The sequence below is a fragment of the Diospyros lotus genome, chromosome 1 (assembly GCF_014633365.1).
Source record: "Diospyros lotus cultivar Yz01 chromosome 1, ASM1463336v1, whole genome shotgun sequence".
In the NCBI taxonomy this organism is placed as follows: Eukaryota; Viridiplantae; Streptophyta; class Magnoliopsida; order Ericales; family Ebenaceae; genus Diospyros; species Diospyros lotus.
Window position 1 is genome coordinate 2,724,766 of NC_068338.1, and position 26,630 is coordinate 2,751,395.

General features: G+C 43.0%; 1 protein-coding gene across 1 annotated transcript; it reads right to left on the minus strand.

Moving 5' to 3' along the window:
- Positions 1–21: 21 nt before the first annotated feature.
- LOC127806713 (E3 ubiquitin-protein ligase SINAT2-like) lies at positions 22–25,480 on the minus strand. The gene is made up of 4 exons (XM_052344179.1): positions 25,096–25,480; positions 18,384–18,701; positions 787–1,173; positions 22–573 (listed from the first exon to the last, which is right to left on the minus strand). Exons 2-4 carry the CDS (start codon positions 18,600–18,602, stop codon positions 250–252), a joined length of 930 nt encoding a protein of 309 aa, XP_052200139.1. The 5' UTR covers positions 18,603–18,701; positions 25,096–25,480; the 3' UTR covers positions 22–249.
- Positions 25,481–26,630: the final 1,150 nt, after the last annotated feature.

Consider the following 26,630-nt stretch of genomic DNA (forward strand, 5'->3'; position numbering starts at 1 on the left):
GGCTGCAGCACAAAGCACAACTAGCGAAAGCTTGCAACTGATCTATAATAGTAGAGAAACCCATCACATAACAACAACAACTGATGATCTTCTATCCTTTGCAGCAACTAACAAATCTTCTAATCCGCCATTTACAGAGACAGACACGACATGTATGGATATTCCAACCGAACCAAACACATCAGTTTAGAAAGTTTTTTCATATATATGTGTGTGTGTGTGTGTGTGTGTGTGTTCTAGGGTTAATAATTATAACTGTTCTTTCCATATGCGACCAGCCACTTTGAGCTTGAGCTCCTGGCCACTCCCACCAGAAAAGAAGAGTGCCAAGTTCCTCTGGATAATCAGTCCATCCAGGCTATCTCTTACTGTCTTATGGCTATCGCGAATGCTCCTTGGAACTCCTTGCCATGTTAGCTTTCTTCCGTTCCCTCCTACTTCCAAGCTGTAGCTGAATTTTCTGGCCTCGTGTTCATCTCCCATGAAGCGCAAGAAGGCCATGTAGACAGGTGCCATCCCGATGTTGAAAGCCTCAAAGTGCAAGCAAAATTGGTGCCCAAAACAGTTGAAAACCTGCACCACCCACACATTCAAGCATGTCATGTTTATCAACCAACCTTCTCTATTTTTGATTGATTATTGAACATCACTTTGTATATCTTGGTCTTGCCATGATGCCATCACAGCAAAAATATGCTAAGATGAATGAAGTGTTGGTTCCAGGAAGCTGGTGTTCAAACACCATATGATACAAGGCTAGAGAGAGAGAGAGAGAAAGCGCCTCACAGTCAACATCCATGTAGCATTTTCAACGTCTTGGGGATTGGATTTGACATATCTATGGTTGAAAGTACAGCCGTCGTGCATGTCAACCATGTGATCATTCTTGAGATGTCCAACAAGAAACCGGATATCACCAGTGACGGAGCATTCAGCTCCGGCATAAGGGCAATTATATGGGCGGAACCTGCAATTCTGCTCATGCCTGAGTCTGCTCTGGTAGGGGAATATGTCTTGACAACCCAAGAACTGGTATCTGCATGGCAGTTCTAGCAATTCTGCTACTTTCTCCAAAGCCATACACCTTATGTTTCCAAGCTCTTGGCGGCAAATAGGGCAACAATTATGTACTTTAGTCTTGCAACTGAAACATATAGTATGGCCATTGGGACACTGCACAGAGGAATATGAAGATCCAACAAGAAAAATATTGTTATAATGAGGACATGGGTTCTCAAATGAATATACGTTCTTAATGAAGCAAAAGAGTAAAGCGGTTTAGTTAAAAAAAAGCAATATACAAAACATTATAGCCACCAGTCAGTAGCTTGAGTGCTACTTCCTGCAGTTTCTGAAGGGGAAGTGGACCATCCAACCCAAAACAGGGAGATAGTTAGGGTAAACGTGGATATATAGGAAAAAAAAAAGGAAGAGGGACAAATGGGTAACTAGTTCTTTATCAAGAAGAATGAAGAAAAGCATAAATAGCAGCAGATAAAGAGTGTAACTTTGTGGTTTAAGGATGGACATCACTTTCAGTTCGTTCTTAATTCTAGATAGCAGAAAAGTCTGGTTTTCCTGCCTGTTCTTTCTTTTATGGTTTGCCCCTAAAAACAGCATAGTGGTTATCCAATTGGGTGGCAGGGTGAGGGAGAATGAGACTTTGATGACACTGAAAAAATGTTTTTGTTAAGGTCCATGTGCTGAATGAACAGAATTACTTGATTGGAATAAAATAATTCGGACTCCTTGAAATTCTATATCAATTTATTTAGGGAAAGGTGCTGTTGTTGAACTAACAAGTTTTGGAGACTCCAATCTTAGGCTCCAAAGGAAACATTCAGAGCTTGAGCTGTTTCCTTTCAGAATCAAACACATCCAATCATTAAGGTATTCCAAATGGCTTAATCCACATTTATTTTTAACCGAAAGGAAGATTGGCAAACAAATGCAACCGATCAGAACAATTTTGTAGAACACTTTATAACTCTAGGGGGGAAAAAACCAAAACAAGTAACCTATTTTGCGTCAATTCTTTAAAAGTATCCAGTTCCATATTAGTTTCCTCCAGACCGCCATGCCACATTTTGTCAAGTAGCAGGGTAACCTATGCAGGACAAAGAACATAAAGGGTGTGCAGTATCAGACGTACCTAGTACAAGTAAGGAAGTTGGGTCTCAAAATTATCTCATCCAATTAGTAACCACAATACAAGCATGCCCAAACATCTACACGTTCAGCAGTATTTACTATGGTTAGCTCCTGTACGGTTTTACTAGCATGGGTGAGTAAACAAACATTACTATGACATAATTGATCAGCACATTACTGTCACAGCCCCATGTCTAGATCATATGAGGGCAGGGCAAGTGACTAGCAACCAAGGCCTCACCATCAACTCACCCATTTGCGCGCACAATTTTTTTCATTGAACCAATTTAGTTTCACTTATTTATGGTGAATTTGCACTTAGATATCTGAACTTGCACTTATTTATGGTGAATTGCACTTAAACATTACTAACTAAACTATCTTATTCGTGTCTTGCACCTCCTATCCTCAACAGGGCATACATACTTATTGTGAATAACCATATTTATCTTTTTCTTCAATAGGAGCCGCTCTAATCTTATTATGAATAACCTTATTTATCTTTTCTTATATGACGTGCATCCATCTTAGCAACCTCATCTGTTACACTCATTTTCCAAATGCTATGCTTTACTAGCCAATACTTTGTACCATACAACAAAGCTGATGTTATGGTTGTGTTATAAAATTTTCTTTTAGCTTTAAAGGAATCTTACTATCACATAAAACTCTAGCTGCACTTTTCCATTTTAATTGTAACATCCTCATCAATCTCCCCATCTTTTTGGATGATTAATCCAAGATATCAGAACTAATCTTTTCCTGGTATTACTCTAGAATTCACGCCTTTTGTTGTCTCATCTACAAGACAATATCATCGGCAACTAGCATTCACCTAGGCACCTCTGCCTGATATATTTAGTAAGTTCATCCATTACTAGGGCAGAGAGGAAAGTGCTTAATAAAGATCCTCATCTAATCCATTTAGACTTGGAACCACCTCAATATCTCCTCTACATGTTTTGAGATGTGCTTCTACTCCATGATGCATGCATTTAGTAACTTGTATTTAAGCAATTTGAACTCCTTTTTTCTATAAGACCCTCCACAAGACTTCTCTTGAAACTTTGTCATTGTTGAGAGTAAAAATAACCATTTTATCTACCAGCTTAAGGTTTTAGAAGAGAAGATGGATAACATTTCAATACAGTATCAAAGAACATAAAGGTCTAACTATGAACCTCGCCTCTATCCAATATTTAAATAGTTGCACATATATGGATTTGCTATTTAGTGAAACCTAGACACACTTGAAGGGGCGTGTTGAGAGTAAAAATAATAATATAAAAGATAAAGTTAACTCTCTATCTACTAATTTAGACTTTTAAATGAGATGGTGGATAACAATTCAACAATCATAAGCTTTTTCTAAATCTATAAACACCATAACCTTTTATTTATCTATATCTTTCCATTAGTCACCTGAACAAGATATAACTTCCATTATTGACCTATCAAGCATGCAATAGAATTGGTTTTTTTTAAACACCTTGGGATAGTATTAGCCCAATTATTCTCTCCCAAAGTTTTGTTGTGTGGCTTATAAGCTTGATTCTATAATTTCCACACCTCATTATTGCTCTTCCTACACTCAGTTTGACATCCTTTTTGATTTAGGGATCACATTAAATAATTTCACTAAACAAAGAATGCCCTCTTCTCCCATGCATTTCTATGTTTCTATTGGGATATTATTTGGTCCAACAGCTTTTCTACTCTTTATCTTCATCAATGCTTGCTTTATTTCTTTTTGGAACATGCAATTCCTATATTTGTCAAAATTTCTAAGGCGCCCCCACAAAACCCTAGTTTGTCCACATCATTGAATAACTTTGAGAAATACACCTTCCATCTCTCCTTATTGACACTAGTATTTTCGCTTTTCCTTTATTATGCATTTCACTTTTGTTTTTCCTTCTCTTGTTTTAGCCAATTTATATATATCTCTTTTCCATTTTAAACTAGGTATTTGGTATAAATTTTCATAAGCTACTTTGCTTCTCTAACCATCTTCTTTTTGCTTCTTTCTCTTTAAGTTTTCTTCTTTGCAATATTTATGTCAAGTCTTGTAGCAAGCATAGTTGTTGATGAAGTCAGAGAATTTGCATGCTTGTATTGTTCTGTAGAAGGTATACAATGGGTATATATAAGTTGTTTGACTAACCTAAAAAGATAATAAACAACTATGGAAAGATTACAAACAATATAACTGTTGTTACACGATTACAACAATAAAATTTATAAAATGGGAAATCACCGATGGATGACCCTCGTATGGCTTATCTGAGCGATGGATGAGTCTCGTAGGGCGTTTCTGAGCGATGGATGAGTCTCCCGGGGTAATGTGGCAGCGATGGGTGAGTCTCGTAGGGCGTTTCTGAGCGATGGATGAGTCTCCGGAGGTGTTTCCGAGCAATGGATGACCTATTAGAGAAAGAATCGGTTAGGAGCGCGGGCGAAAATCCCCGCGCGGACCCTCCGATGCTTAAGTTAGATCACCGTAGAAATTGAGTATTCGAAAGTAAGAGAGTAAATGCGAGAGCCAGAGATTGCATACCGAATGAGAGAAAGTGACCTCCTATTTATAGCAACAAGATGGGCATCCATGTGTCGCTTACTCCGAGTTTTGTGGCAAGAATCTCGGAGGGGCTTTGACCGGGTTTCACGGGAATAGCCTTAGGCCGACTTTCTTGGAGGCGGTTGAGTAAGAATGGGAGGCCCGCGAAGGCGAGTGTGGATCCCTGGGTGACCCTCACTCGGGGGTATCTGTTAGCATGGAAAAAAGAGCGTGAGGGGCCGTGCACGGGCGGCCGCGGCCTTACGCGGGCAGCCATATGCTGCCAGCCGCGCGCGCGGCTAGCTGCGCGCGAGGCCTTGCGCGTGGCTGCGCGGGAACAGCCGCGCGCGCGGCCTTGCGCGGGCAACCGCGCGCGAGGCCTTGCGCGCGTGGCCGCGCGCGAACAGCCGCGCGCGCGGCCTTGCGCGGGCAACCGCGCGCGAGCAGCCGTGCGCGCGGTTGCCTTCCCCCGAGTGGGGTCACTCGGGGGTACTGTTCCCCCGAGTGACGTCCACTCGGGGGAGGGGGCGTTCCCCCCTGGCACAGGGGCGCGGCCCCCACCAGGTAGCCGCGTGCTGCCTGGCAGCGCACGCGGCTGCCCATGGGGGCCGCGCCTGCCACCCCCGAGTGACCTCACTCGGGGGTGGTTCCCCCTGTGTGGCCTTCTTTGGCCACCCAGGGGCTGCCACGTGGCGCTCTCTTGGGGTGCCACGTGGCGCTCTCTCGGGGGGCCATGGGGCGCTTTCTTGACCCGATTTCTTCGGCACTCACTCTGCTTTTATTTATTTTATACATAACAATTGCTCCCTACTCTTTCTGTCGGGAGTACCGGGAGGAAGAGTATTTTGTTTATGCTGTAACTCCATTTTCTTGAGGCCGTTTTCATTCTGAAATGTTTTCTTTCTGCATCTATCTCCTTCATCTTCAGGTTTCTCGTGCTTTATCCTTTCTACAATGTCTCCCATGACCGCTATAAAAAGGGGAGATTTGGCCTTTCATTTCTTTATTACTCAACCACTCTTCCGTGAGAATTCTCTCAGCATTCCAGGTTTTGACACGGTATACTTCTTCATCCATGGGTCCAATTGCTGGTCGTAGCCTCTTGTAACCCTCATCCATGGGTCTTGTTATTTATCTCATCCATGCGTGAGTCTATTCGTGGTTTTCTTCATTATCTAAGCGTGACCCTCACCCATGGGTCTTGCTTTTAGTCTTATGTGACCTCATCCATGGGTCTTGCCCTTAGCCTTTCGTGACCTCACCCATAGGTTTAATTATTGACCTTAACCATGCGCGAGTCTTCTCATGGGTCCCTTTACCATCTAAGCGTGACCCTCTCCCATGGGAAAACTACTAGTCTTTCGTGACCTCACCCATAGGTTTAATTATTGGCCTTAACCATGCGCGAGTCTTCTCATGGGTCTCTTTACCATCTAAACGTGGCCCTCATCCATGGGTCCTGCCCTTAGTCTTTTGTGACCCCCGGGAGTCATAACTCGCTCAAAAAATTTGCTTTTCGCAGCCGCGCCTTAGGATTTAAGCACTTAACATGGGCCGTTTTAAGAATGCTTTACCACCTCCACCTCCTGCTCCCAATGTATATATATCTTTGGGACGACGGTCTTCGGTGAAGGGGAGAGAATTAGCTGGGATACAGTCTCGCTTTCATATCCCAATTGATCATCATATTAGACTTCCTACGCCTGAGGAGACAAGTACCGCTATGGTAGGGGGACATGGCTTCGGGGTATATTTAGCTTCTTTAAGAGCAGGTCTTCGTTTCCCCTTGTCTAGCTTTGGCATGGAGTGGCTCGATTATCATTGCATTGTCCCTGCTCAACTTCATCCTAACGGTTGGGGTCAGTTAGTTGGATTCACCATCCTTTGCCATATGATCCAAGTGCCTCCTTCCGTAGAGTTGTTCGGTTGCTTCTATAGGTTGAGGAGGGTCGAACGGAGGGGCGTCTTTTTCACACTTCAAAGGATTGTGGGTTTATCTCCTCTCTTTCAAAAGCTCCAAAATAAGGTGGACTTCGAGTCCCGATGGATTGTGGTCGAGCCTCCTCCTAGCTGGAAAGCACCGCTTCGTTGGTGTTGGGATAACGAGCGGGACTTTTGGTCGGAGAAGCTTGATGACATCGGGATTTCCCGGGCTGTCTATCGCCGAGTAATTGAGAGATTATGTGCCCTTGGCACTTGTAATCTACCCGACCTGCTTACCTCAGAGAATATTGCTGCCGCAGGGTGGGGTGTTCGGCTTGAAGACATGCCCGGGACCTCTACTCTCGCTTTTGTGCCACCACTGGCTATGCCCGAGGACGCCTTACAAGTTGAGGAGGAAGAGGGCGGCGAGGAAGAGGACGAGGGCCCCGAGGAAGAGGGAAGATCTCTAGGGAGTATGGTCTTTCTTGGTTATTCTTCTTCTGATGGTAGACCCCCAAAATTGTAGAGATTATCCATGCAAGTGGTTGACTTTTATCTCTTGTTTTGCAGACGATATGAACATATTCAAGGAACAAACGCTCAGACGACGTGGTAGGAATTCTCAACAGGCTGGTGAGCAAGATCAACAACCTCCTCCTCAAGCGCTCCATGACTTGTCGCAGGGGCCTCCGTCTGACATTCCCGATCCTAGCCTTCTTCCTCCGCCAGTTCCTAGCTCGTCTCGAAGGCGTCTAAAAGTGAAGAGGTCCGAGGTGAGTGTCTTGCCCAGCCTTTCTTGTCCGGAACCCTCGGTTCCCACTTCAGGCCTTTCCATGTCAGACCTTTCTGTCCCCGAAGTCGCCCTCGGGGAACCACATCTAACCGATGCCTCTGGCTCACGAAGGAAGGGGACCGGCAGCTCTCGCTCTTCTTTTGGCAGCGAGCTTGATAGAATCAGGGAGGAGAGTCGCCAACCTTTTGTCCCTTTTCGTAGGGAACGACGAAAGCTAAAGGCTGAGCTCCCAGACTTTAGGCCTATTCTTCCTCCCATCGCTGACCCTAGACGGAATTCCGTGCCAATTCCTAACAGCACTAGAGTGAGGGGTGACCACTTCCAGGTGCAGCCCGGGCTGATTGATTCAGACTCTATAAGGGACCCGGGGGTGGGCGCCAGGATGATGTATGCTACCGTGCTCCCTCAAGATGAGCAGAATTTTTTTGGCAATTGGCCTAGCGTCGCCAACTCTCCTGAGCAAAAGATTATTGAGGTAGGATGCCTTTATTGTGCCTATATGTTGCATTTGCCATCTGACTTGGTTGTTGGTCTTCTAATACATTGCTTGCACCCAGGGGGTTCAGGGGTTGGTGATATCCAACGCCATCGGGAGAGCTTACCATCATCGTGCAGAACAAGAGAAAGCGGAGGCAAGAGAAAACGCGATAAAGTGGAGGGATCACGAGCGTTGCTATCAAGCCGATATCAGAAAGCTGAACCGAGAGGTAGAAGACATGCGTTCCAAGCTGGCGGAAGCTGATGGTGAATCGTCAAGCATAAAGGGGGAGATAGTGGATCTCCGGAATAGCAAAGAATCGCTGACGAGAGAGCTTTTAGGAGTTAAGGAAACTCATGAAAACCTTTTGCAAGAGCATTCTTTGAGGGTAGACGAGCTTGCTCGTCAGAAGAAGCAATATAGGTCGCTCAAGGAGCGCAGGAAGGAAGAGATTTTAGCAGCACAGGAGAAGGCTGTGAAGGACTATCGCCTTTCAACGGACTGTCAGGAGAGAAAGATCAGTTATGGGGGCTGCTTGACGAAGTATGGATTCTATCTCGCACGCTCGTATCTGGAATTAAAACGCCCAGGAGAACAGTTCCCTGAATTGGTCTATACTGATGAGGTTGAGGAGTCTGATGTTCCTGACTGGCGAAGATATAATGATCCTGATCCCACTAGTCCCAGGGCTTATTTGAATGCTCGTTTAGTTGATAATCTGGAGAACTTGTCAGGGCCGTGGGAGCCGTATGCCTTCGCCTCAGAGGAAGTGGAGATGACAGATGCCCTACCCATAGCTGATGACACGGTTATTGCATCCTTGGGCCAAGGAGAAGGGGAGGTCCCATCTGCTCCGAGTAGCGGTGCTCCCAGTTCTGGCAGGAGGAAGCGGACTTAGAATAGACCCCTCCTTTTCTTCTTCTTCTTCTTCTTCTTCTTCTTCTTTTTTTTTTTAAGTGTAGTAGCTTTTTCTCTGTTGAGTGAAGTATCTTTTGTATGAATAAGATTCGTCTTTTTTCTTAAACAGTAGTTACAGCTTGCCGATTTTTACTATTATCTCCCATCGAAAGTCTGTTTCCGACCTTAGGGTTTTAGACTCTTCATGCCACAAGGTGGACTATGGGCGTTTCAGCCCATAGTGGTCCTTTGGCCATTCCTTGTTCCTGTTATCGAGCCAGGCCAGTTGAGTAGGCTAGCGGGATAACCCTTTGATTTCAATGTTGAGGGGGTGCTGTGGACATATTTGTCACTTCGCTAGACCGGGCCGCTTGGCTTTGAGGCAGGACGGCTATCGTAGTCGTCGGGCCTATTGAGCCGTGCTTTTCTCATAGCGTATTATGTGGCAGGGCCTTTTGCATTATTATCGGGCTTAGTAGAATATCTTACTAGCGGGACATTAATTTGCTTGCTAATGCCATTTAATTTTTTCACCTCCGGGCAAGACTTGTCTTATTATTCTGCGGGGAAGCAATAAAAAAGGCTTTATTTTATTTATTATTATTGTTATATATATATATATATATATATATTTTTTTTTTTTTTTTTTTTGCGAGAAGGGACCCATAGCGGGTCGTTCTCTTTCCTTTGCCTTGAATAATAAAGAAAGGGAAAACACAAGCATTTTACGTGGTTCGGCAAAATGTGCCTACGTCCACGGTCCCTCTTCGGGTTCATATTATTATTGCGTTACATGTCCGAAGGGGAATATAATTTCAGGTGGTTGGTGCTCCAAGTTTTACCCATGGTTTCACCCTGGAGCGTTTGGAGGATACAGGTACTAGGACCTATCATTTCTTGAATGCGGTACGGCCCTTCCCAATTTGCTCGAAATTTTCCATCCTCTCGGTGTGCATTGGTGATGGCTGATTTCCTGAGGATCAAATCTCCCTTCTTGAGAGGTCGGCTCCTTACACGAGAGTTGTAATAGTTGGCGACCCTTTTATGATAGGCAGCGATTCGCACAGCCGCCCTGTCTCTCTGTTCCTCGATGAGATCAAGACTCTCTTTTAATGAATCAGAGTTTTTCGAACCGTCACATATATCAAAAGCATCCAATCGGGGTGATCTGCACGAGATTTCCACAGGGATCAAAGCTTCTGTTCCATACACTAGGTTAAATGGCGTTTCACCTGTTGAGACCCGACTGGTTGTTCGGTAGGCCCACAAGACGGTAGGCAATTCATCCACCCATGCTCCCTTTGCGCCTTCTAGCCGAGTTTTCAAGCCATGTAAAATTGTTCTGTTGCTGACTTCTGCTTGTCCGTTAGCTTGGGGATATGCTACTGAAGAAATCCTTAGCTGAATGTCCAAGCCTTTGCAAAAATTTCGAAAAGAATCACAGTCAAACTGCTTTCCATGATCGGTGTTAATGACTCGTGGGATTCCAAATCGGCATACAATGTCTTTCCATACCATGGCCTCTACTTTCCTCGCACTGATGGTGGCTAGGGCTTCGGCTTCAATCCACTTGGTAAAATAATCTGTTGCCACTAAAAGGAATTTCCTTTGCCCTGTAGCTTGCGGAAATGGGCCTAGAATATCCAAGCCCCATTGAGCGAATGGAATGGGCTGGAATGTGGGTTGTAGTTGCGATATCGGAGCAGAATGAATCGGGGCGTGCCTCTGACATTTATCACACTCTTTGACCTTTACTTGAGCATCATGTTGTAATGTGGGCCAGAAAAAGCCTGCTCTTAGGATTTTGGCCGCAAGGGCCCTTCCTCCCAGATGCTCACCGCATACTCCACTGTGAACCTCAGTCAAAGCATAATTGGTTTCCCGAGGGCCTAAGCATTTGAGGAGTGGCATAGTGTGCGCTCGCTTGTATAGCATCCCATCTATTATTGTGAAACGAGCTCCTCTAAACTTAATTTTCTTAGCCTCTCTTGGGTCTGCCGGTAATTCTCCCGTGGTCAAATATTTGTAGAAAGGGGTTCTCCAGTCGTTACTATTCTCAATACATGCTACTTCAGATTCTTCGATACTTGGTTGTTGAAGGACTTCCACATATACTGTTCTCCCAGTAGTTTCTTTAGTGGATGCTAATTTGGATAAAGCGTCTGCATGGCCATTAAGGGATCTGTTGATCTGTACTAGCCGGAAACTTTCGAACAACTGTGCGAGTGCCTTGACTTTCTGGAGATACTGTCCCATGGCCGGCTCTCTAGTCTCGTACTGCCCGTAGTATTGCTGAACGATCAGTTGAGAATCACTGTGGGCTATCAATTGTGCTACCTCAAGTTTTCGGGCTAACCTCAAACCAGCGATTAGTGCCTCATACTCGGCCACATTATTCGAACTTGGAAAAGCGAATCTTAGAGAGTATTCAAGGGATTCTCCTTCTGGTGGGATAAGCACTATTCCCGCTCCACTCCCTTGGGAACTGGCAGCCCCATCAACAAACAGTAACCACTCTGTTATGCTCTTTTCCTTGGCCTCCTTGGAGGGTGTACATTCGACAATAAAGTCTGCCAATGCTTGCCCTTTTATAGCCTGCCTAGGATGATATTGTATGTCATATTCACTCAACTCAATGGACCATTTGGTGAGACGACCGGAACACTCAGGCTTTTGTAAAATGCTCCGTAATGATTGGTCTGTTAGTACGCTAATGGAGTGAGCTTGGAAATATGGCCTCAACTTTCTGGAGGCGTTCAATAGGGCCAGTGCCACCTTTTCTGTGAAGGGATAACGCGTTTCCGGCCCTTGTAGAACCTTACTGACGTAGTACACTGGTCGATCCACCTGCCCTTCTTTTTTAATCAGTACTGCACTTACTGCTTTGTCACTTACACCCAAGTACAAATATAACATTTCCCCAGTTTCAGGTCGAGTCAATAAAGGGACTTCCTTCAAGTACTCTTTTAATGCCTCAAATGACTTTTGGCATTGCTCCGTCCACTCAAACTTTTTTCCTGTCCTTAACGTCTGAAGAAACGGGAGTTCCCTTTCGGCCGATTTGGAGAGGAAACGCCCAAGAGCCGCCATTCGACCTGTCAGCCGCTGCACTTCCTTAATTGATGTTGGGGGTTCCATATCCAGTATCGCTTGTATCTTTTCGGGATTCGCCTCGATGCCCCTTTGAGTGATCATATATCCTAAGAATTTTCCAGACTGAACGCCAAATGCACATTTTGCTGGGTTTAGGCGCATTTTGTATTGCCTAAAGACTTCAAGCACTCGTGCCAGCTTTTTAACATGCGATTCCTTCTCCCGACTTTTCACGATCATATCATCGACATATGCTTCCATTGTATCACCCAATAATTCCTTAAAAACTTTATTCACCATGCGTTGATAAGTGGCCCCCGCGTTCTTGAGCCCGAATGGCATAACTCGGTAACAATATGTCCCTTTTTCTGTAATGAATGATGTTTTCTCCTGATCTGGAGGATACATCATTATCTGATGATACCCTGAGAAAGCATCTAAGAAGCTCATTAGATGATACCCAGATGTTTCATCCACCAGACGATCAATCCGAGGTAATGGGTAGGAATCTTTAGGACACGCCTTGTTGAGGCCAGTGAAGTCTATACACACGCGCCATTTTCCGTTGGGTTTTTTAATCATAACCACATTGGCCAACCACTCTGGATATAACACCTCTCGAATGAAACCTGCCTTTAGTAGCTTATCAATTTCTTCTTCTAACGCCGGTAGCCTATCAGGGGCGATATTCCTTTTTTTTTGTCGAACAGGCTTGAACTGAGGATCCACGTTCAAATGGTGACATATCACGTCGGGACTAATCCCTGGCATATCCCTTGGTGTCCAAGCAAAGACATCCAAATTTTCTCTAAGGCACCCCATGATTTCATCTTTTACTGGTTTCGGAAGCTTCATGCCCACATACACTAACTTCTCGGGATCTGTGTCACTTAATCGCACTGCTTCTAACTCTTCCACTGGTTGGGGCTTGCGAGCAGTCTCTTCTTCCATGGATTTGTGTATGGCTTTTTCAGCGATAGATAAAGTCTCTTCTGCCTTTTTTCCTTTTGTGGACGATACATAACAGGATCTAGCCTTCCTCTGATCTCCACGAACTTGCCCTACTCCTGAGAGTGTGGGGAATTTCATTAATAAGTAGCAAGAGGACACTACAGCCCTCATATCATTGAGGAGCGGTCGGCCTAAAATCATGTTGTATGCTGCAGAAGGGGCTTTGACCACCATGAAATTCGCCTGTCGAGTCACACTTTGTGGGTCGGCGCCTAATGTGACAGGTAGTTGAACAGATCCTGCTACCGAGACAGGTTCTCCAGTGAAGCTGTACAGGGGAGAGGACACTTTTCTCAACCGGTCTTGGGATATGTTCATTTGTTCGAAACAATTCCAATAGATTAGATTAACAGAGCTGCCGCTATCCACCAAAATTCTACTGATGGGGTGTTTGGCGATAACTGCAGAAATTACCATTGGATCATCATGTGGAAGCATTATATCACCTCTATCAGCAGGGGTGAACGTGATTGGCTCCTCGTCCTCTCTCACCTCCATCACAGAGTTGACTTGGTAGGCCTGACGGGCATAGGCCTTTCGAGAAGAAGAAGTATTCCCAGCTAAGGTCTCGCCCCCAGAGATAACATGAATAGCTTGATGAGTCGGCTCATTGTCAGGGGGGGCCACCATTCTGTCATCCCTTATACCTTCATTCTGCCGTAAATTTTGTCTATCTTGACCTTCGGGCCTTTCTTCCCTTCTTTGACGGTCTCTGTCATTTCTACCTTCAGTCCTTACGTATCTTTGCAAGTGCCCTTCACGAATGAGTGCTTCTATCTGATTTTTTAGCTCCCTACACTGATCGGTAGAGTGTCCCCGAGTTCGGTGATACCTGCAGTACTCTTCTTGATTTCTCCCCATGGGGCGATCTGCCTTTTTCGGAAGCTGGAGGAGACCAGACCCCTCTACTGTCGCCAATATAGCTGATCGGGGTTGATTGAGCCTAGTGTAATGATGAAATTGTGGCCCCACGGTATCCGACCTCCTGGTCCGTTCTTTTCGCTGGTTTGATCCTTCTTCAATATCTCGTTCTTTCCTCTTTCTTTCTCCGTCTTCACTTCCCCCTATCGTTCTCATCATTTCCGCATGGAGTATGTACCTGTTAGCCCGGACGAACAGGTCTGCCAGAGATTTCGGAGGGTCTAGGGATAATGATTCTTGCAAAGGGGTTAGTCGTGTCCCTTGGAACATGGCAGACACCGCCATTTCAATCGGTAAATTACAGATCTCAAGTGTGGCATTTCGAAATCTGTCCACGTAGTGCCGTAGGGTCTCTTTATTCCCTTGTCGAATGCTAAGCAGATATGTCGCATCCTTCTTTCTCTGACTGTTAATAATGAATGCTTTGATAAATTCTGTTTTTAGCTGCCCGAATGAGGAGATAGATGCCTCGGGTAAGCCGTTAAACCAGGCTCGAGCATGCCCAGTTAGGGTTAAAGGAAATGCCCTGCACATTATCTCGTCGTCCCATCCATGAAGCATCATTAAAGATTCATAATTTTGCACGTGATCGTACGGGTCGTCCTTTCCTGAATAAGGATTTATTTGAGGCATCTTGAACTTCCTCGGCAAAGGTTTCTCCATTACCTCGGCCACGAATGGTAACTTTCCTCTGGATTGTTCCTCCGAGGTAGGTAATAACTTATTCTGTTGTAGGACCCGCTCAATCATCTTTTTCATATCGGCGGCCTCTCGCGCACTAAATGCAGTAAGGTTATCCTCAGGCCCATCATTTTGCTTGGTTATGGGTTTTGCCTCCCGGCCTCTTTCCATCGGAGTGCTGGCTACTGTTTCCGAATATCTTCCTCGTTGTGGGCTTCGTCTTTCTGTCTTTCGACGGTCAGTTCCTCCTTGATTTCCTCGAAGAGGAGATGTTTGGCTGTGATCTTCCCTTAAAGGAGACCTTGGTTGATTGTTTCGAGTTTGGACAGGTTGGACGTGGGTTTCAGGGCTTGCGTCTCGATAGGAGTCGTTCCCTGGTACCTCTTGACGAGCCCCGTGAGATGGAACTATCCCCGGGATGAACTTTCTCAATGCAGCTGGGATTGTCCCGTGGGGGACCAGACTTTGCAAAATACCAGCCATTTCCCTCAGAGCTTGTATTCCTTCAGCGTGTTGCTGTCGTAGGGCTTCGTACTCAGCCCAAGGCACGACGGATGGGATCTGCATACCTGAGTAGGGTCCCGAGTGAATATGTGGGGCGGTAAGAGGAGGCACCTGAAGTTGGGCCCCCAGTGGGTGAGAGGGCTCTGGAAGGGGCGGCTGCTGGTGTGTGAGGGACGGGTGACCCTCACGAGGGGATTGATGGGTGAGGGACGGTTGGCCACCATGAGCGAGGGGAGGCTGTCCCTCATGGGAGAGGGGCGGATGGCCCCCATGGACGAGGGGTAACGGGCCATCGCGAGTAGACTGATGCTGATCTTCCGCTCGAGGGAGGGTTTCTCGTCGAGGCGATTGGGCCCCACGGGAGAGGGTCTGGCGATTGCTTCGAGTTTGAGCCATGATGAGAGAAGAGTGTTGCAGCTTTTTGTTTGCGTTTCCCACAGACGGCGCCAATTGTTGTTACACGATTACAACAATAAAATTTATAAAATGGGAAATCACCGATGGATGACCCTCGTATGGCTTATCTGAGCGATGGATGAGTCTCGTAGGGCGTTTCTGAGCGATGGATGAGTCTCCCGGGGTAATGTGGCAGCGATGGGTGAGTCTCGTAGGGCGTTTCTGAGCGATGGATGAGTCTCCGGAGGTGTTTCCGAGCAATGGATGACCTATTAGAGAAAGAATCGGTTAGGAGCGCGGGCGAAAATCCCCTCGCGGACCCTCCGATGCTTAAGTTAGATCACCGTAGAAATTGAGTATTCGAAAGTAAGAGAGTAAATGCGAGAGCCAGAGATTGCATACCGAATGAGAGAAAGTGACCTCCTATTTATAGCAACAAGATGGGCATCCATGTGTCGCTTACTCCGAGTTTTGTGGCAAGAATCTCGGAGGGGCTTTGACCGGGTTTCACGGGAATAGCCTTAGGCCGACTTTCTTGGAGGCGGTTGAGTAAGAATGGGAGGCCCGCGAAGGTGAGTGTGGATCCCTGGGTGACCCTCACTCGGGGGTATCTGTTAGCATGGAAAAAAGAGCGTGAGGGGCCGTGCACGGGCGGCCGCGGCCTTACGCGGGCAGCCATATGCTGCCAGCCGCGCGCGCGGCTAGCTGCGCGCGAGGCCTTGCGCGCGTGGCTGCGCGGGAACAGCCGCGCGCGCGGCCTTGCGCGGGCAACCGCGCGCGAGGCCTTGCGCGCGTGGCCGCGCGCGAACAGCCGCGCGCGCGGCCTTGCGCGGGCAACCGCGCGCGAGCAGCCGTGCGCGCGGTTGCCTTCCCCCGAGTGGGGTCACTCGGGGGTACTGTTCCCCCGAGTGACGTCCACTCGGGGGAGGGGGCGTTCCCCCCTGGCACAGGGGCGCGGCCCCCACCAGGTAGCCGCGTGCTGCCTGGCAGCGCACGCGGCTGCCCATGGGGGCCGCGCCTGCCACCCCCGAGTGACCTCACTCGGGGGTGGTTCCCCCTGTGTGGCCTTCTTTGGCCACCCAGGGGCTGCCACGTGGCGCTCTCTTGGGGTGCCACGTGGCGCTCTCTCGGGGGGCCATGGGGCGCTTTCTTGACCCGATTTCTTCGGCACTCACTCTGCTTTTATTTATTTTATACATAACAATAACAAAGATTTATAAAATATTCTTAGCATTATTCTTACATTCCCCCTCAAACTGAAGAAGGTAAGAAGAAAACACCAGAACAGAAAAAACAAACTAGTTTCACAAAACACCATAAAAAAAATAAAAAGGAATTGGAAAGGGGAGAAAACTTCAGAAATAGAAAGCCTCACACTTGCAGTGAAGAAACTATTTAATTGGAAAACATAAAATTGTGAAAGGATTTAAAAGAAAGGGAAAAAAAAACATAAAAGAAATTACAGAATAACAAAATTACAAAATACAGCAAAGTGAGCAAACACAAAAAGCAGCCCACAAAAAATGCTTTGAAAAAAAATGAAAAGCAAGAATCACAAAATAGTAACCAGAGATGGTTAGGCTGCCTCTGGCAATTCTCTTGGTGGAAAGAGGTCAACAACAGTGTTGCCAGAGGAAGCACTCACATGCCCACGCGTGTGGCTTGTTTATTGGTGCATGAGCCTCACGCACAGCAGGCTGTCAGCACTTGACATCTCTAATGGACCTCCAACCACCATCTTGCAGGCTCATCTCTCACCAATCTATGTGAATATGCTTTCATATATATATAAAAAAAAAAAAAAAGCTGAATGACAAAAAAATCCTTCCAAAATTGTTTAAAATAAAAACAATAGAAAACCTCTCAAATTTTTCTTTTTAGGTTTTGTTATAAGAAGCAAAAGGCGAGCACCTTGAGCCTAGACATGAGGCGCTCACCTCATGGATGGCACCTTGCTTCAGCCCTAAAAAGGCACACACAGTCGCATCTCTGTCCGCCTTGTGCCTCAGGCACACTTTCAACTACTATGGTAGCAAGCTCTTTTAGAATTGATTTTTTTTTTTTTTTCTTGTACCTCTTCATTCCACCACCAAGACATTTTTTTATTTGAAAATTTTCCCTTTAATTCTCTTGGAACCATTTTGTTGTATCTCAAATAGCATTAGCCATTTCAAACCACATTGGTTTGTCTCTCGTTCTACAATCCAGTCTCTTCTACCAAACACTTCTTCCTTAAAAATAGTTGGTTTCTCACCTTTTAAATTTCACCATATGATTCTTGGGGTTCATTTTGTATTATTTTTTTCTCTTCCACTTTTGATATGGACATGAATGAACACAATAACTTGATCCTTCTGTCATATAAGAAAGTAATCTACTTGATCCTTCTGTCACATCCACCACTTCCATAGTTTTTCCTATTAAAGTTCTGATATTCCATAATCTAATCTTTAATCTATGACCTGGACTAACTTCTTTACTTGCCTCCATGAAAATGTGAGAATCCTTTGCAGATTTAACACAACATTCAGGCACCAATGCAGCAGTCGTAACTCATTATTCACTACATTTGGGCAGTGCAGTGCAGTGCAGTGTGTTCCTATGTAGCCCTGCCCCAACAATTTTCCAATTGTCTAGAATTTATGTTGTTTGATCCGACAAGTTTTATGCTAGTTGTTGGCTATCTAATGCAACTCTCCTTTACCCAAGCTTGGGACTGGCTGTAGATAGGAATTCATAGGCAAGAGTTTTATTCTTGGCAACAAACTTCTATCTTTAGATTTCTGCACCTTTTAAAGGATTTACATGTGTCAACAATCTGCCAGTAGGCATTCAATCTTGAAACTCAAGTAGCAAGTCATAAATTTTTCGGCCAATTTGCATGGCTACATTCAATAAAATGGTTGTACAAAATTCTCACGATGATATAAAATATCAAGCATTTTCAGGTTACCAGTCTCAAACACACAAGCATATACCTGATGAATGGGAGGGTACATCACATTTAGGCAAACAGGGCACTCAAGAAGCTCATGAACAGCACTATTTGAAGCCATTCCACGTTTTCCACCAACAGCAGCACCACATTTTCTGAAAGGCGAGCTTCTGAATTCCATTTCCGTAGGTGCTATACCATAATCAGTGGATACAGCGCGAGACTCAAGAACATCATGATAGACACCACTTCCAGGAGCCATGTTTTGCTCTCAAGTTTCAGTGTTACTAATCTCCTCTCTTTCTGAATGAGGACCACAATATTCCTGTTTCACTTTCCAATGTCCTTAGATGGCCCTGCCCTGTTTAACATGACTAAAATTGAAGTTAAATTGGAAGAAGCTTAGTTGATGAGTTCAAAGATTATGTCAAACGTTAGTCTGTATGCAGAATGCAAAAGAGAATTATTTTCTTGGCTTCAATAGGTGAAGAGATAAAATCTTGTCATCCGCCAGACATTATCGGGAGTTAGGGCATTAACTATGCATAATCAGTTGTGGGACACACATATTGATGGACGGAAAAAAAACAAAAAACAAACAAAAACTAGCACCAAAATGTAGGAAGAAAGCAGGAAATACTCTTCAAGAAGTGGTAAACATTTAATTAAGATATAGCAGCAGCAGAACACTCCAGTTTTAGGGAGCAAAGCTACAAAGTTCTTTAGTTTATTGGATCTGCTTGAGGTTATATAAGAGAGTATGTGTTGAGAGTAAACGATACGATTACGAGGCTGTTAAGTCTGTCCTGGGTGCTCCAAACAGTACCAGCAAACAACTAGGGCCTGCTGGTCTATCTTTCTATTCTATAGTTGGACTTGACTCAAGGAAAAATGGGCTTCAGTTGTAAATCAAATTTAAGGTACACAAAATGGCTAGACAGATCTGCTTCTGATTTTCTAAAGTTCAAAACAGTCAGAATTGTGAAGAAGAGAGGTTTAAGATCACAACCAAATTCCAAAAAACATCACACGTATGGTGGAAACTGCATATGATACTTTCGCAACTTATAAAATAGCTTTGAAGTTGCACAAGATTTTTGAAAACATGTGTCCTACTAAACTAAATTAGAACTTAAAGAGTTATTAACAGGATACTTTTAAAAAACTTGAATTTGACTTGTAACACACATTCAAACCCAAAGGAGATCCATAATTCAAATCCAGTCACATAACTGTAATACAAAGTGAATTGGACTAGGAAATTGTGAATTACCAAAATACCCTAACTCTTAATGTATCACAAAATCAAAACTCTCTACAGGATAGAAAACCTAAAAACAGACATAAATCTTATTGATATTAAAAGTTATTAATGTCAAAACCCAGATTGTCACAGATTTGAAATAAACCATTTCTTGATCTTAGCATTGCACCTTTCAGAAACAAAAATCTTGAGTATGAAATGACATCCAGCAACTAGAATACACAACATCCATAACAATCAACTGCAAGAAAATTAATTCCCACACATCAAAACCTTTGTCCACCCCACTGGTTTTAAATAACAATTTGAAGGTCCCCAGGCGATAACAATCTGCCATGGGAAACCCAAATAAAATCTCAACTTAGTTGGCGATGCAGCATAACGAATAAGAGCCATACATAGCATAACAGCTAAAACATCCTTGATCCACCAAAAGAGCTACAATGGTTGTTCAAGAATCCATCAGGCTGTAATATTGGAAAGGCTAAATCTGGTCATTTCCCAAGCACAGTTCAAGAATCCCAGTCTTCCAAGTCCCTGAGCCTTTCTAAGCTTTTTAAGCTTAGCTCTAGAATCAACTCACCATTGACATGTTAGGTCCTCCACTGTTTAGGAAAAATCACTTAGTTTCTTAAATTGTTTCCATTTTCTTTTTGCCTTTTCCACATTTGATACTGCTATATTCATAATTTTTAAATCCTATAATAACCATTTCAGACTAGAATCATCATAATTCAGATTAACCTGATCATCTCATAAGTAAAACCTGTAGTACTTTTTTCTTTTTCTTTACTTTGGTCTTTCAGTATTACATATTATTATGTCCTTTACATTTATATTTTCTTCTATTAACTACAGTGGCAGATGTTGGATGGAGCGGGAGCCAGATAGTCAACGTCCTTTAGGATTCATACTTGGCCCTCATATCAGGCACAATAGAGATCAAAGGTTATCTAAAGGGTGAAAGTGCCAGTGAAGAAATACTAATCTTGATAGAGGAACTGAGTGGGAGAGATTCAATAATTTTTCAATGGCAGAGGACTCTCCTTTATATGTTGGGAGAGCCTTAAAGTTCATCTGAAGACATTCAGCTTTCCCTCCTTGTATTATCATTATAGAAAATTGATATAAAGATCTGCAACACTTCATGAAAAGAATTCCTTGTATGGAAGCCAGAAAATCCTACAGTGTCACTGGCCACCCTACTAAAAAGTTACATTTTGTGGAGTTCCTCAGCTGTCTTCTTAATTTGTCTCACATGATCCCTTTATTCTGCATTCAGTCAACAGCAAAACCCACTAGATAGAGGTGGGGAGGAATGTCATGCACCTAGGGTTGTCCTAGGGTTTAGAAAGGAATTGAGAAGAAATTGGGGGGGACATAGCAGAAATGGAGGGAGAGACAGAACAGAAAGAGAAAGAGAACAAAGAGAATTGAGGAAGAACAAAAGAGATCGAGAGAGAGAGAGAAATGTAGAGAGAGATGACAGAATTTAAATTATTATTCCACAATGCAATTCTCAGCCTACTCTAGCCTATTATAGGTTGTCTAGGCTTTCAGTTATTAGAACAACTGAAAGGCATAACGGGTAAAGCAGCAAAGTACAACACCTAGCTAATACATGTAATCTACCATGACTAATATGCCCTTGGGGTCGTGACATTCCCCCCTCCTTGAGAGGTTTCTTATCCCCAAGAAACTACTACAACTGTGCCTTTGTTTCCTTATCCAATTTCCATTTTCACTATCTGGTTCATCCTTCACCTTTTCTTGTTCTTTTCTCTTTTCTTTGGCCTCCTTTCCTTTCTCCTCCTTGGCTTTATCATATGGATGGAAGAGGAAACAGCATCTCTTTGTTCAACAAGTATTTCAAGCTCTCTTGAAGTACCTACTTTACTTACCATTGCTAAAACCAGCACCAAATCCTCTGCTAAGACATCTGCAATATCCCGTAGATGCAACAATTGAGAAGTGTAGATTCGCTTCAAGGACTTGGACAAAATCTGTCCAAAAGCAACAGTATGAGGATCTGTTATAACGCCAAGTCAAACAGTCCATCCATCCATTATTGCAATACTTTAATTAACCTGTCATACCTCCGTCAATATCATCTTCATTGATTTCCTTGGTTGTGCCTATTTCTTCAAGAAAAACAGACTTAAAATCTTCAATGTCCAAAGATGATGTGATCGTATCCCATCCCAAATTCACAGCATCTTTTGCTTCCTCGTCTTCAACAGACATCTCCTCAAATGGTGTCACATTGATTTTCCTGGCAACTGCCATTCCTTCCTTGGCATCCAATATTACCTGATCCAATTCAGCTGATTCATTAGCCTTTTGCAGACTGAAAGGATTAGGTAGGATTCCAGCTTCTGCTGGAATCAATTCTGCGGTGGATCTTGAAAGAAGTTCCACTTGTAGGCTGATCTGAAATTTCTTTGACATCAGAATTAGTAAGTCATCCAGTTTGTGGTCGAGGTTAGCAAGTGTTTCGCCTGCTTCCTTGATTCCTTTTCTTGTTGTGGCACATTCATCCTCAATTTCTTTTCTTGTTGCAGCACATTCTTCCTCAATTCCTTTTCTTGTTGCGGCACTTTCTGCTCAATAGCAACTCGCCTCCACCTGAAGCTGTCCTAAGCTTTTTTCCAGATTGTCCATACTGGTTTCCAATCATTTCATCTGATTTTCTCCTTCCGCCATTCCTCAAGTCGTGAACCTCTGAATACCATCTCAGATCAACTGTAAAATATCACTTCTGATCACTGCAACTAATCGCCTAAGATCGCACACGCTATTGATCAGCAATCGCTCAAAATCTGCTTCCAATACGTACCTTCCTGACTCAAATCAATCTGACCTGTTGAAATCACCTAAATTTACAGAAACTGTTGAAGTATGCATATGGCTGTGTGGGCTGTGTTCGTGTGTTCCTGTGTGCTCATGTGGCAGTGTGCACACAGTGTGCTTGTGCGCTGAAGATCAAAGATACAGCAGCCTTTCCTAATCTGGAATAAGGTCAAAGATGCAGCAGCCTTCCTAATCTAGAATAAGAAACCTTCTAATTCTAGATTAGGAACCTTCGTAATAGTCTGATCCTAGAATAGGAAGTTTCCTCAAGTCTAACTTAGGAAACTTTCCTAACAAGTGTAAATATGTATATGGTATTTCTTGTTGAAGATGGATATATTAGTTTCCATATGTATAGATCTTCTCCTCTATAAGAGGAACCAGCTGTGTACATTATTTCTTAAGTGAGAAAATCAGTTTCAATTCTCTTCTTTTCTTACAGAAACAATCTCCTAAAACAGGCTCGACTCTAATAGCACCTCCTACAATTGATCACCTCTGTTGCAGCTTCTTGAAAATCGCCTTCAATCAGCTTCTGAGAATAGCCTTGCTCTGATACCAAATGTCACGCACCGAGGGTTGTCCTAGGGTTTAGAAAGGAATTGAGAAGAAATTGGGGGAGACAGAGCAGAAATGGAGGGAGAGACAGAACAGAAAGAGAAAGAGAACAGAAAGAAATGAGGGAGAACAGAAGAGCTCGAGAGAGAGAGAAACGTAGAGAGGGATAACAGAATTCAGATTATTATTCCACAATACAATTCTCTACCTACTCTAGCCTATTTATAGGCTGTCTAGGCTTTCAGTTATTAGAACAACTAAAAGGCACAATAGGTAAAGCAGCAAAGTACAACACCTAGCTAATACATGTAAGCTACTATGACTAATATGCCCTTGGAGACATGACAAGGAAGTTGGTCCAGCTAGGCATTATTAAAATAAAACATGATATGTCAAGTGCACCAACTAAAGATTGGTTTACTGAAGCAGAGATTGCACATTCTTTGGTGTAGATATATCCTTAGCAGAAATTAACAACACATTTGTTTGGTGTAGTTATATCCTTAGCAGAGACAAATGATGCCCAGGGCACAAATACAATCCAATCACACACAATCCCAAGGACAGGAGACAATATGTATTATCCTCAGTCAGGAAGTGTTGTACCAGAAACACAGCTGTCATGCAGCCAAGCACCCTGAGATGATGATGGGATAGTGTAGGTGAGTTGACACATGGTGAACGTTGAACAGCTAATTACAACTAGTTATTGTTACTTTAGAAATTAGTATTAACCACTAACCATATACACAACTAAATTACAACATAAATCATTGCTAATAATCAATAATAGTTATCATAAATTAAATTCATTAAACTCATTTGAAACAACCCAATTTTGATAGATTTGAAATTTATATAAAATATTGAATCTCTGACAGTTACTAAAGTCATGCAATCAAAAAGAATTCTTGGATGTATCTAAGTCTCACTTATCTACTACAATAGCACATCATTTTCTTTGCATCATGACCATATAGCATCAACCTGTGATTTAAAACCTTCCTAAGTTCAACTGAGAGGATTAAGAAATTTCATTAGCAAAATTATATTTTAAAATTAATAGCACAACTCTCATTTAGATAATTTAAAAGAAGACATCAAAAAATATTACGAATGAATGTTTTTAGTTTAAGTAAATTACTGACAAGTAATATAATTTGCCTAACTGAGAGATGGGAAACGGACAGAACAAGTTGTTTGTTGAAGCTACAAGCGAAACGGAATTTTTCACTAATTTATCAACTTTTCAAAAAACAAATAAATAAAACCCAGCATAGCGCTGTTCTGAAATATTTAGCGGAATACCACCCAAGATGCCACACTGGAGGAGGTACCAGCATGGCTAGAGAGACGAAGAAGCGCTGGTGTGACAAGCGGTAATATGTTCAACACTTAAAAAGATATATATATATATATTTATATATATATATATATAAAGGAAAGAACAGAAATTCCAAACAAATATAGCAGTACCATAAAAAACCAATGAAATTAAAACTAATTAGATGACATACAATGGAAATGGGATAGTTTAACTTTCCTTAGGACATTAACCAACCTGGTGCAATCAAGAGAGAATATGAAATTTCAGATTGATAATACAGAAATAAAAAACTTGTCCATAATTCTAGCACAAAATATTGGTAATAGTGGCTGTTGGAAGGAATCAAATTGTGATACACACAAAACATGAAAAATTTAGTCTAAGCAGCCGGATATACCCAGTGCTAACCTGTGAAGATAATCGTCCACAATGTAAAAGGATGCATTAAAATTCCGTCCAAATAAAACCCTTAGCAGAGTCATTGGACCGAATTCAATTCTCCTAAAAATCAGTAGTACGTGTACCAAAGGTTTGGTGTAAAAATCAGATCGAGCAAGAAAGCAATCAGCGGAATAGAACCCCATTCCCACAAAATAAAGGGGGAAAACAAAAAACGGCCGGGAAGCATAGCACATTTTATTGAAAAGTAGAATACCCCCCATCTTCTAAGCCGCTGCGTTGGGTTTCCCCTCCCCCACAAGATTCTTGGATTATATTCTATTAAAAAAAATAAAAATCCTTGAAAATGAAGATTACCCAGAAGGAAACATGAATCTGGACGTCCTGACGAGCAGCAAACAAGCGAGGTCATCAACCAATGTAAGAATTGCGGTCCTCGATGAACAAGAGCAGCGGAAAAAACCCAGAAGAAGAAAACCAGATGAAATTACGAGGCCAAAACCCCTAGGATAGAATAGAATAGAATGAACCCCCAATATTGAGAATCAATAATTGGGGTGGTGAGGTGGAGCACAATCCGAGAAAGGCGTTTCCCTGAATTTACGTGTGTCTCGTCGTCTTGTCTGGATTTGGTATTATATATGTAATTAATTAATACGTACGGCGTACGCACACACGTACATGTGAACCAAAGAGGCAGCGAGAGAAGAGTCACCAAAGATTTTTGATTTGGGTGGTCTCTATCTATCTATCTATCCATCTGTATCTATATAGATCTCTCTCTCTCCCTCTCTCTCTCTCTCTCTCTCTCTATATATATATATATATATACATTACATGGTCAATGAATGCATGAAATATAGGGAAAGGCTGTCTGACTTACCCTTTTTAACTCAAGTATAAGTCATCTAAAACTTAAAAATTAATTATTATTTTAATTTATAATATATTTAAATAAATATATTTTAAATTATTATTTATATAATTATGTATTTAATTTAAAAAAATTATTAATTTATCATAACTTAACAAAAAATAAAAATAAATATATTACTTAATAATACAAATAAAATTTATAAAAATATTAATTTTTAATAAAAATAAATTATAAATTAAAATTATTACAATTACATATTAATAAATTATACATCATTATTAAAAAATATATTAATATAATATTTTATATTTAAATTTAAATTTAATTAATAAAATATTATTAATAATTGTTGTAGCATAACTTTCAGGATAATTCTCTCGAATAAGTTCTCAAAAAAACCCTCGAAAAACATGTCATGGCCAAACAATTATCTGTTGGGGTACCATTCTCCGAAGTAAAGGAAAGGCCTAAATTAATAATTGTAATTATAAATATAAATAAATAAATAAAAATAAGTCAAAAAAAGAAAAAGGGGGCAAGGCAGCCAGCCCTATAAATAGGGTGGCCAAGGCCTTGCTTGGGGCTTTTTGGTTGCCAAATGAGGCCTCTCACGCGCCTACAGCAACCACATGGCCTCGAACACTTTTCCACGCGATCCACAACTACGTGACCCAAAGCCTTATCAACTCACTCGCTCGCACGCAGGTACCAACAGGCAGTCATGCATGGGTCATTGGAAAACCTGCACACAGCCCTGGAGATTTATCTGGAGACCCAACCCCAAAGACTCATTCGCATGCCATCCGCACCTAGCGCCTCCTGTGCCACACGTAGCCAACCTTCGTGCGCCCCAGCATGCTCACGCGACCCCGAACACTCTTTTGCATGATCCACAACTACACAACCCAAAGCCTCATCAACTCGCTCGCCCGCATGTGGGCACTAACAGGCAACTGCACATGGGTCATCAAAAAACCTACACATAGCCTTGGAGATTTATCTGGAGACCCAGCCC